This window comes from Drepanopeziza brunnea (assembly GCF_022702325.1).
Source record: "Drepanopeziza brunnea f. sp. 'multigermtubi' strain 214-2 chromosome Unknown ctg4, whole genome shotgun sequence".
Classification (NCBI taxonomy): domain Eukaryota; kingdom Fungi; phylum Ascomycota; class Leotiomycetes; order Helotiales; family Drepanopezizaceae; genus Drepanopeziza; species Drepanopeziza brunnea.
The window spans coordinates 1,739,446-1,751,943 of NW_027094067.1; the positions used below are offsets into that span (position 1 = coordinate 1,739,446).

At 45.8% G+C, this 12,498-nt stretch overlaps 2 protein-coding genes across 2 annotated transcripts; one reads left to right on the forward strand and one right to left on the reverse strand.

Annotated features, from left to right (window-relative positions):
• Positions 1-635: 635 nt before the first annotated feature.
• Positions 636-5,385, reverse strand: L3040_003283 (uncharacterized protein; the record flags this gene model as incomplete). The annotated part of the gene is made up of 3 exons (XM_007293696.1): positions 636-665; positions 723-2,447; positions 2,671-5,385. 3 exons carry the CDS (start codon positions 5,383-5,385, stop codon positions 636-638), a joined length of 4,470 nt encoding a protein of 1,489 aa, XP_007293758.1.
• Positions 5,386-7,830: 2,445 nt separating this feature from the next.
• Positions 7,831-8,685, forward strand: L3040_003284 (uncharacterized protein; the record flags this gene model as incomplete). Its single annotated transcript, XM_066154402.1, has 6 exons — positions 7,831-7,833; positions 7,916-7,983; positions 8,083-8,092; positions 8,143-8,222; positions 8,571-8,625; positions 8,680-8,685. The coding sequence occupies 6 exons, from the start codon at positions 7,831-7,833 to the stop codon at positions 8,683-8,685; spliced, it is 222 nt and encodes a 73-aa protein (XP_066012367.1).
• Positions 8,686-12,498: the final 3,813 nt, after the last annotated feature.

Sequence of the window (12,498 nt, forward strand, 5' to 3'; positions counted from 1 at the left end):
TAGGCTAAATACTGGCTCAAAGATACTTTTCAAAGCTGAATCCTTATAAGTTGATTGGTTTAAGCCCTGGTAAGATTCCTTGCGAAATTATACTTTCGACATTTATTCATGGGGGGGGGGGGGGGAGAGTATTACCCTTGAGGGTGCCTCAAAAGTTTGGTTTCCACTATAAGCCATATACTACGTATCCCATCCATCTTATCTAGGCGATGGGGCACTCTGCAGGATGGAGTAGGTAGTATAAAAGGAAAGATCTGGGCATACAGCCGATGTCAATATTTATATCAATATTTATATCAATATTTATGTCAATATGTGTGTGTGTATTGGAGCTCGGGGAGCCGCTCGATGGTGAGCCGAGGAGCCTAGAACGAGAATCGAAACGGCTTCAAGAATACAAACTAAATACACGAAAAATAGACAGATCTTTTACCTTCTAATTAATGCAGCGCCTTCTTCTGCCTGGCTGTACAGGTAATTCGCCTCATTCTACAGCGCTGACTATGACAATAAATAAAAACTATAATAGGTATCATCAATAAATGGCTCGAGAGGCCAAAAAAGTAAATAATCCCACAATGGGCGGAAGTTTTTCTTCCCCGTCTGGCAATGCAAAGCCATCATCATGTATCTATCTATCTGCGATTGAAGTTGAGGTATCTCGACTATTGAATAGTCAGCATCGAACTTGACATATGCCAGGATAGGGGCGAAGCACTTACACCCAAGAACAGGAACACCAGATTACTTCCGATGAAAGCAACCAGGATCCCTAGATCTCTCCACCGGTTATTGAATTCCAGGCCAAGCGACGAGTAGAACTGATCCCCGACCTTGTAGGCGCAGTACTCGCACGCGTCGGTCGCATTGTTAACAATGTATCCAGGCCCGCCGGCAGCAAAAAAGTTGCTCATGTATTCTCCGCAGTTCTGGCCAGTAGGAGCAGGGAATCGATTCAGTTCGGCGTCGTTGCAATTCACATTCCGGTTGTGCAGTTCAGTTACGACCATGCCACCGATCAGACGCGTGAAGGGATCGAGTTCATAAAGCCATGCACGCCAGAACTTGGGAATCTGCGGCTTCGGGATGGTGACGCCGCAGAAGAGGGCGAAGGTGATGATGATGAAGGGGTTGAGGAGGGCGGAGATGAAAGGGCTGGGTGTAACAGCTGCCACCATCTGACCTAATGTGACGGAAAAAAGCTCGGTGGCGAGCACCATGAGGAATTGATAACCAGCGCGAGAGCTGTCGCTTTGGAAGCCTGGCATGTAGTAGATAGGCAAGAAGAAGCTTACGGCGCAGATGATACTGTAAGGCATTTCGGCAACGACGAGAGACGAAGCGAAAGCAAATTGGCCGTACATTTTCGAGGAGGCTTCGCGGTAAAAGATCATGCGTGACATGGCGTACTTGGGTTCCACTTGTGCCAGGATCAAAGCTGGGAGTACCGTGACCTGGAAGATAACGAAGACTCTGTACTGCAGAGATTCACGAGAGTCGTCGAGGTGGAGAAAGGCAAGACCGGTGATCAGAGCAATGATGACATGGTTGAAGAGGCGAGTGAAACCGTAGTTGGGAGATCTCCAGAAAGAGAGGTTCGTTCGCTTTCTTACGACCTTGAGTTGGTGCATGAGTGGTGTTGCATACTCTCGTTGATCATTCTTTGCATTAGCGCCGACCTCCGAGAGACGCTGGGCTTTCATTTGAGAAATGCGGGCTTTTATGTTAGCGAGCTCCGGGGATTGGGCAAAAATCTCTGCCCAGTCTCGGTTTCCAACCCTTGGCGCTTGTCCAGCTCCTATAGCATCCAACATGTACTCAGCAGGGTTAGCATCGGGAGGGCATTCAGCACCGTGTTTGCGCAGGTAGTCAATCAGTACACAGGCATCCTTTCCGATTTCTCCGAAGTACACAGTCTGTCCACCTCTCTGGAGGAGCAAGAGGCGATCGAAGTTCTCGAACAGCGCGGCATTCGGTTGATGAATAGTACACAGGATAGCCTGTCCAGCGCTTGCGAGCTTCTTCAAGAACCGAACAATGTTAAAGGCCGACTGGGAGTCAAGACCAGAGGTAGGTTCATCCAGAAAGAGGAGGAGTTCGGGCTTAGCAGCGAGCTCAACACCAATGGTGACTCTTTTGCGTTGTTCGACAGCTAGACCAGATTCGGGGTCTCCAATGATTGCATCGGCTATATCTTCCATTTCCAACAGACTGAGAACTTCCTCAACGTAGGCGTACTTCTCGGCTTGGGGTACATCGAATGGTTGACGAAGGTCGGCTGAGAACCGTAGGGCTTCGCGGACTGTTTGAGTAGGCTCGTGGACATCCAGTTGTTCGGCATAGGAGGTTCCTCGCTGGAAGGCAGTACCAGGAGCAATGCCGTCGACCAGGATATCACCAGAGATGACACCGATGTTCTTTCTTGCGGCTAGCGTATCTAAGAGGGTCTGTGATATTTGTGTCAGCTCGCAAAGCAACATAACCCTGATACGGAAAGTTTCGTAGCTCTATAATAAAGAGTGGAATAGCTGAAAGTGCGTATGGGAAGATTTTGAGAAGTTAAATGGCAAGATAGGAGACTTTATACTGAAGGTTCGGTGATAATCGTTTCCCATATTCTGCAATGCAAACAATCACGAAAATAGTTGCAAAATGTGAAATTCAGCCTACCGTTTTGCCCGCCCCACTAGCACCCATGAGTGCTGTGAGTTCTCCAGGTTGAACGTATCCGTAGATGTTGTTGAGGAGGCGCAATTGTCCCGATGGAGTTGGGACATCGTAGTTGAGTCCTTCCCACGTCAGTACCGCTTTCGATGTGATATTGATTTCGGATCCTTCAGCCTCTCCCTTGGTCGTTCGTCGTTGATCACGTTTCGCAATGAGTGCAGCGTTGAGGTCGTTTCGCTCCTTGTTGGGCTTCTGGAAGACCTTGGCGGTGTTTCCTCCGGCGCCGAAAGTAAGCCATTCTCCCAGAGTGGCGTTTGCAAACAAGAACCCAATAATCAAAGCGATAATGATGCCAAAGTTGCGCCACAGGTCAGAGGGGTTGTACGAGAAGCCGTCGATGATGTATTGTGATCCAGAGACTTGATCTGTTCCAGCAACGCTTCCTGGGAGCGTACAGACTTGATTTTCAATGCTGGCATTACCGTACCCAGTACCGGATGGTACCAAAGACTCTCCGGTGCAAGTCAGAGTCAAGCGACCGAACTCGTTCTCCATCAGAGCGCTGAAACCGAGACCAAGGGCATTAATCCAGTAGATCCATCGAATCCAGACCTTTTCGGATTGATATTGGATGAGGTATCCGGATGTAATGACGAATAATGTGATAATCGTGGCACCAAACTTAATGGCGTAGTCGAAGTCTACACAGAGGCAGCCGATAGTTCGGAAGAACAAAGTCATAGCCAAGTAGCCACTAACGATAACAACGTAAAACGTAAAGAAGGCACCGGCATTTCGGACTAGCCCACACATAAAGTAAACGATAATGCAGAAGACCAAGATCTGAGCGGCTGAGAAAACCAGATCGACGAGAATTTGCGCAATCCAGAGAGCTGAAGGTCTATGAAACGTATACGCTTTGTGCTTATTCACGATCGGGCGCCCAGTCATGGTACTCGCAAGCTCAGAGAAGGCTTGGAAGGCGTTGAACAGCAAACTAATGAAGAGGAGACCACCCCGAGTGAAAGCACCGGCAGATGTTACAGGCAAATCCAGCCACACTGTTCCTAGAACGATGGCAATAACGATACTTGTAACCCAGCTTACAACAAGGGAGAACTTGTCTTGCCATTTAATTAGATACTGGCGTTGCATAAGTGACCAGACTTGCAGGTAGAATGGGATGCTGTAAACAGATTTGGAGGCCCCTTTGCGCTTGCTGTCGTGTACCGCGGTTGTGAAGTCTTCTTGTCTCTGCTTGTCCTCTGCCAGAGATTTGCGGTATTGGGCCATCTCCTCGCTAAGGCTTGTTGCGAATCTAGACGAGTTGAAAGCTTCAGCCAGGGTATCGGGGCTGTGCGGAGCATTATCAGCCGAATGACCCTCAGCGTACTCTCTCTCAAACTCATCAGTGCAACCTGTCAGGTAATCGGCGGATGTTTGACGGGGCTTCTCCTTGAATCCAAGCCCTTCGAAGTAGGCTCTAGCCTCCGTGGTTGGCCCAAAGTACACCTCACGGCCATCATCGATGACGAGAACCTTGTCGAATTGCTTGTAAATGTTCTCACTGGCTTGGTATAGCGACACGAAAGTAGTCGTCTTGTAGATGTTCGTCATGACCCTGAGAGACTTGGCGTAATCGAGAGCCGTCGAAGCATCCAAACCACGAGTCGAGTTGTCCCATGCGCAGACGGTCCCAGCAGTAACCATCATCTCAGCAATGGAAACACGCTTTCTCTCCCCTCCAGAGACACCTCGGACGAACGGGTTTCCCACGATGGTGTTTCGGGTGTGCTCAATATTGAACATCTTCAGGAGCGTCGTAATGACCTTGTCCTTGAATTCCTCCTTCGACATTCCATGCGGGCGCTTGCCTGGAGTCTTGACGTCTAAAGCGAAGCCCAATGTCTGGCCAACCGTCAAGGTTGGGTGGTGGACATCGTCCTCTTGATTATAGACTGCCTCTCCTCGGTAGTTTTTCGCAAAAGTCGCAGCATCAAAGGGGCCGTAGAGAACCTCGCCGTCTACACCAGTGTATCCAAATCGCTGATTGGCAATCACCTTTAGAAAAGTGGTGCATCCCGAACCAGGTCTCCCTAGGACCAGAACCATCTCGCCAGGGTGTACAAGGCCCCTGAAGTTCTTGAGAATATTCACCTCTCGTCCTTTTTTGCCAATGCCGAAAATATTCATAGCTGTTTCGACAACGTTGAAGAAGCTGATAAAGGAATCGGGGAACGTCTTCACGAAATTCGTGACTCCACCTTGCCCCGAAACCGTCAAATTCTCCCAAATTACGCCGATGTGCTTCGGTCGAATACCGGATTCCTGTTCTGCTGTATAGTTACCATGCAGCGTCGCTTCGAGGTCGAAGGGCTCCCCCTCGGTCGCCGAGTCTTCAGACGCATGCTTCTCCACATCCTTTTCGCTGGTCTCCTTCTTCGATTTGTTTGACTGTATTCTCGAAAGTCGTCTACTGTTTTCCGAGATGCCAGACAGCTCCTTCTGCAGCGCAGCGAACTCCGCCTCGGAAGCCTTCACATTGATCGCAGAACTTGTGCTGGAGAAGCCATTTGGATTTGCGCTCCGCGCACTCTCCCTCTGAGCTTCTGGATCAGCAGCCGTATTGACTGAGGTTCGCGCAGTGTTGTTCGAGGGGCCGACCGGAGACTCCTCCAGTGCCATAGGCGATGATTCGTAAGCTGCCTTCTCAGACATGATTGAATGTGCGGTGCGCTCAATGGTGAGAGAAGAAGTTTGTTTTCGAGTTGACAGTTGATAGCCTGGGAGAACAAGGAATGGTACGAAGGGATTGATGACGACAAGCCCATGGGAGGGCTTGGATGAACAAAGTGATGGGGTGAAAGCTCCAAATGAAAAGAAACCGGAAATGCGCCCGTTGAAGGTAAAATGTTATTACTTAATTGATAAAAGTCCAAAAACGCCCGGGGGGGTAGGTACTTGATCCAGGTCTTGCTAGGTGATCGGACTTTCCAAACGGGCAAGGATACGGTAGGTCCGTAAGTACGGAGTGGGTACAGAGTGGGTACGGGAGGTGGTGAGCAGTTGGTGGGTCGTGCGACTTTTGGCATTTCGATTTCAAGATCCTATTCGCCGTTGGACATCGGAGATAAGGTCAATGGTGACTACGGACAACGACAAAGGATATCCGCCCCGCTTAGCGACATGATTACCTAAGTGGCTTTTGGGCTCCCGCACCCTTCCTGAGTCACGGCGGGCGGGCACATGAATATGGAGCGGTATTATCAAGCACATTCTCGTCCACTTGGGTGATTGGTTCTCAATACGAACAATATTAGGAGTATATTGGCGAGTGGTCTGGGTTAGGTGCTGATAGAGCGTTCTTTTCTTCTTCTTTTTTGGGTAGGAGCCCGAGTATATTCAGCCCGTATTCTGGAACAAACGGGTGGTCAAGATTGGCTACGGTAGTTGTACTGTCTATGCCATGACGAGTCCTACACTGTAGCCTACCGGTATCCGTATCATCAATCTTACAAGTATACCCACAGCTTTGGGGTGCCAGAGCCTCCCTTGCGCAGGCCATGTCTAGTCAAGCATTGATGCCCAGGTCTCTTGGCTGCGTAGAGAAATATTACAGCCGTAGTCACCCCATCTTCGGGTATATTTGGCGCAGTTATTGTCAGATAATAGGGATTCGCCTTGGTCGATTCGGTGCTGCTGGTCCGAAGTATTTCGCGGAGATTCAGGTGGTAGCTGTGAAGAGAGCGGGCTGGACCGCCGGCGGTGGCTATCTCTATCTGTGCTGGTCAAGTGTAACTGTTGGTTGAAAGGAAATCTAGCAAAACACACCAAACAGATCGACATGAGAAACGCTGGCTTTAATGATGTAAGTGGAGCCGTATAATTTCCTATATGCAGGTGGCAAACAGAAGAAGAAAATAGAAAGGGCATACATGGCATACAGAGCTGGGGCAGTATCGTCGGAATAGTTGATACTTAGCATCTGAAAGGTTGCCGATGGCCTATTCAATGCATGTCAGGTTATCGGCTGAGGTGGAGAAAAAGGTTTTGACGATCTAGGAATCCGTACTGCCCTTACCTACGGATATTGCTTCCACGTAAAAACCATGGCTGTTTCCCTGGCAAGCCTTAAAAAAAAAAAAAAAAAAAAAGGAGAAAAAAGAAAACAGCAAACAGTCCACCTCCTGCCCAGTGATTAAATCAACCGCTGACCAAAGCCGAATGACAAAAAGAAACAAAGTGCCCAAAAAGAAATCTACTGTCGCAGAAGTGGTTCGAAAGTTGTTAATGAAAATGGATTCTTGGGAAAGGAAGGAGGCCGTTTTTTCTTCTTCTGTTACCTTTACGATTGCAGCTTCTTCGCAAGTCACGCACTCGCGACGCAAAAAACAAAACAAAACAGTACCTTAAAATAAAGCGGCGGTCTGCAACGCGCGGTTTGATGACGTGTCTATCTTTAATTTAAGAGGGAGAAGGAAGCTATGGTGACGAGAGCCAAGTTGTAACTTACGAAGTTGGCCATTTCTTGTTGTGGTTGCTAGCAGTGGATACTCGAGTGGGAGCTTCTAGAGCAGTTTCAAAGATTACCCTAGGATCTTGAAGTACGGACCCGAAAAAAAAAAAAAATTAAAGAAAAAAATTAAAGAAAAAAAGAAAGAAAAACAAAAGAAAAAAAGAAAGAAAAAAAGAAAGAAAAAAAGAAAGAAAAAAAGAAAGAAAAAAAGAAAGAAAAAAAGAAAGAAAAAAAGAAAGAAAAAAAGAAAGAAAAAAATAAAGAAAAAAAGAAAAGGGGTTCAGAGACGGGATAGGATGATAGAAATTAATAGAAAGACTGGATGGCAAGCAGTATTACGAGTAGGGCAACATGGGCACTAGAAGACGGCAAACTTGCTGGTCGCTAGGTCGCTGGCTAGGTAGATGGAGAAATATAGGGGTTTTCTTTTCAGGTGTTGGAATAGCATTCAAACCTTTCGCTTACATGTTTGGGCACGTGTACGCTAGGTGCAGAGCCCTTGGCCCCAATGTACTACGTATAAGGCTGAGTCTTGTTTACACTTCGTAATTCTCACTAACCTTACCTGTGATAACAACTGAATACTTGAGTGAGGTTCCTCTCTTGGATTCACTTAGTTTTCATCTCATATCAAAGCTCACTTCGAGATGGTACTTGCAATTTTACATTCTTCTTCTTCGTTTCCTATTTCAATTCTCTTGGACCCCGCGACATTTGGCTAATATATTTTAGCCTCAATCCAACGCACCTCGTAACCCCGCCGGTAGCGGCGGCCACGATGATTCCGTAAATCCGATTTCGTGAGTTTCTCTTCTTTATTCTATCGTTTGACTTTTTTCCCTGAATTCCGAGAATTTTTGATCTTGATTTACTAATTCGTATTTAAACTCTACGAGAAGTTCGCAGCGGGTTTGACACGCCCAATGATCCTGGCGCCGCGTGCTAGCCGTAAGGTTAAGCAGCAGAAAGTCATTCCGCCCAACAAGCGCATTTGCCCGTACACCCCGGGAGCGGCCGCTACGACAAGAAATCCGACCTCGTAAGTTTTTTCCTCCATATTCTATCGTTCTACTAGTACTTTTGTCCTGAATCCTAAGACTTTTGATTTCGGTTTACTAGTTCGTATTTGAACTTTACCTAGGAAAAGGGATGTGCTAGTCTCAAAAAGTGCATTCCTGGTAGCAGCTCAACCCCGCAAATCCAAACAACGAAAGACCACCTCGGCCCCGTCCATCAAACGAGTCTGTCCTCAAACGCCTGAGGATTTGGACCGATAGAAGGAGCTCATGAAAAAAGCGAGCGAAGAAAAGGCACTTCATCAAGCAGCTTCGGGGATATCAAACATTCTCTCTTATTAACTGCCGAGATTCTAATTGATATTAAAAAGATTGACAGCAGCAAAGAAAGAGCTCGCTGCCTTCGAGGCCGTGCTTAAGATGCAAGTGAGTTTTTCGGCTTTCGCAATTTCATTTCGGGCAAGACTGACATTTTCCTAGTTCTGAAGGATATTCGGCATGGCAGGACTAGGATGGATGGACGGACATAGATAACTAGGTTCTTTTTTTTTTTTTTCAATGAAATCATATTTTCTTGAATTCTTGCGGAAACGCGAAGAGATAGGTGTGACGCGTTGCGAGACTTCATAGAGGATACGACCGCGTCGTGAACAGACGCCATTTTTCTATGCAAACGTGTCCGGAGCTTCACTACCATGCTACCTGTTCAGTAGAATGAGATTGTTCGCTGCGGAGATTGTAGTAGCGAGTTAGAGGAGCAGGAACAAGGCGGTTTGCAAGTAGATTCCGGGCTAGAAAGTTGTCACAAACATTGCGATATCAAGGGCGGAGATTGCCAGTGGTCGATAGTCATGTCTGTTGTTGAGGTCCGAGAAATGATGCTGTTTGTGAGACTGGAGTACGAAGATCTTAATGGTGGTTCATGAAGGAGAAATACTTTCGTGGAGTCGACCGAGGAGGTAGTCATACTATTTTCCTGTCATCTCGTTGATTCAGAGTCACATTTTGACTCGATGTTGTTATTCAAGGATATTTTCTTGACGCTGCAAATTCGGGGGCGCTACGAAAGGTAATAAGTCATGATTCCAAGCCAATGCTCTGAGCGAAGAGGCGATTCTGAATGATAAAAGTGGCGGAATTTCATAATACATCTCCAATCTGTATCCGAGTATTAAATATTCGATCGCTGGCCCTGGGCACAGGTGACTCCAAAGCCTCGAGATTGAGATATTCAGCTCTAGGATTACAGTCAGTATGAGCATAAAGTTGGATGGCTAGCCAAAAGTCTCACATGGATTCATCTCGCAACATCTCCAACATTGCAAGCAACGTTACTGGCCGCTGGGAAGTGAGGAGGTTATTTGGCCGCCATCTAATGATTCAATCTCAGTAATTGCTAGCCAGCCAGCTACCAGCCTGATCAAGAAGGAGTGTCTGGATGTAAGACATTAGATCTGATCGATTTGGCGTACTTAGTAAAGATTGGCCTGATGAGCCTGATCCGGGAGAGGAAAGGAAAGGAGAGGAAAGGAAAGGAGAGGAAAGGGAAGGAGAGGAAAGGAAAGGACTTGCCAATAAATGCCGAAGCAAGCATTGCCAACGGTCCCCCTCAGCCGACAAACACAACGAAACCAACAGAGGCCCCGTAAGCGAGCGAGCCCCTACTGGCGATCGTACGACCGTGGCGAGACCCTGCAGCAGCAGCAGCAATCCAACAAGCATGCCAAGAGTACCATATCATCAACAAGAGTTCAAGAGCGAGACAACATGGAAGAATCGCGTTGGGACTGCGCCCAGAAGCGTGTAGTGATCAGCGGATGGATAGCCAGGCGAGCAGGGAATGAGAAACGGAAGCTGTTGGCGGTGGCTTGTAAGCGCAACTTATCCGCTCTTTACCGAGATCCTTCCTCTTGAGGGAGCCAACATTTTAAGACATTCCGTGGGGCCAATAATAGGGCCGGCGTTGTGCCGAAACTCCGTTGCTTTTTCTCGAAGCAGATAAAGGGCCTCTTCTGGAAGCATTCCGGAATCAGGCAGGGCTAGGAGACAATAATTGGCAAGACACGCCAGATATGGTAATGAAAGAGTCTCTTTTCTTGGAGGGAAAAAAAAGACGAATTCGAATGATAATTTGACCAGCGATATAACAGCTTCTTATACTCTCAATGAATGTAATACTGGGTCTTTTATAGGCCGATTCCAAGAGGTATAGCAAGGGGTATAGTAAAGGTAATAGTGGAGTATACAAGGGTTTTAAGCCAATCAGAATAAATAAAACATCAATCGAGTAAGATTCTATTTACTACTACCCCCCCTTGAATAAATGTCGGACCCAGTTTAGGCCCATAAATCATAGAGCGGTGGTTTCTTAATGGCTTAAAGCCCTGTCGACTCCACTGTATATACTAAATACTGGCTCAAAGATACTTTTCAAAACTGAATCGTTATACTACGTAAGTTGATTGGTTTAAGCCCTGTTAAGATCCCTTGCGAAATTGTACTTTCGACATTTATTCATGGGAGGGGGTAGTACGTAGTACGGAGTTGGCCCTCCTTAAGCATCGATTACAGCTTGATAACGCTTCCACTACGGTTCGTATAAAGATTCAATGTAGCTATCAAGAATAGCGTCTTAAGCCTCCGATATTATTTCTCGAAATTTTTTTTGAAAGAAATCGATTAAGCGTTACAAACAAATAGAAAATATCTTTTCTAAATAAAGCAGTTTCTTTCGAGCGTATACGTAATTTTTTTTTGGGGGGGGGGGGCTACACGAGGTGCCCTTTACGAACCTTCAGCTCTTTTTCTTTCTTTCTCTTGCGGTAGAAAAAGAGATAAAAAGTCTAGAGAGCCGAAATTGAATTATCGATATGCGACGTCTCTTCGAAGAGATTATCTTTTATCAGCGATTCCGAACCTCCTTTTTCTTTCTTCTCGAATACTACGTCGACTACGATCTATACTTGACGGGCATACCGATTGAAAAGATCAAGAAGATTTGCGATAGAGGAAGAACGTGTATAAAAGATAGGATAGGAAAGGCTTAGTTCGATTGATCGAAAACACGGTACTGCGCTTTCGAAAGAGCGTTCTGCAAACACACCGGCTTTATCTAAAAGCTACGAACGCGAGCCTTTTTAGCTCTACGACGAAAAAGAACGATGTTTATATTATACGGATCGAGGCCGCCCGTAAGGCTATATGTATTCGATAGTTATCGAAAGAAAACTCGACGCACATTACTATAAATTGCTTTTAAAAGGTTTACAAGTGTTTAGCTATTTAACCAAAGGTTTTCCTCAACGTAGTTTTTACTCTCGATTAGATAGTACTTTATATATAATTCCTTTACTTAGCACGTCACGGTACCTTATAAGAGGTCCCCAAGGTCCAAGCATTGCGTTTTGGATACCCGCCCGATGTTAATAAATACAACAACAACAACAACAACAACAACAAATATACGTAATTTTTTCGATGTTGAAGAAGCAAAACTCGTAGAAAAGCTCTTTTGTGAAGGAATCGGTGAATTAGATAACTGATTAGTATCTATTGGAACTATCAATAGATTAAAATTAGATCGAATATATAAAATACCACGAAAAAAGAAAAGATTCCACAAGTAAGCGAGACGAAAGATACGGAGGTGCCGGGGGTAAAATATGGCAGACCGCCTTCAGCGACAAGAGTTTCCACAGCATCAATCGCGTCCAAAATTTATATAAGAAATACGCTAAATTCAAGATAACAACAATGAATTTTGCTGATAATTTGACGAATTCGATAGGAAAGTCCACTAAATATCAAGTACATTACTATAGTAAATATAATGATGGGAGAGCCACTCTTGTTTTTTGTGCCGATGATTCTGCCGTCGGCGGTCTGCCGTAATTTACCCCCGGCACCTCCGTAAGTGATGTTACTGTATGTAGCCTTTATTTCAATTGGCTTACAACCCTTGTATATTCCACTATTACACCCAGATATACCCCTGCTATACCCCCTGGAGTCGGCTCACAAAAGACTCCGTATTACATTTATCTAGGGAGAGTATTAGTTGTATGTGGTTGGCACCGTTGGCAATAAAAGTTCACCACTGCACTCATGTTGTCGAAAATAATTTTAAATAGGAAGTCGAATTTATTAGTAAGAATTAGCCGAGCGTAACGACTTGGTACTACGTATTTGGGATGATCTTTAATACCTACAAGAATAGAAAGATTAATATACTTACGGTTTAATTGCTTATCTTAGTAAAATAAGATATTAGAACCAATTTAAGAGAGAGATATATACCCT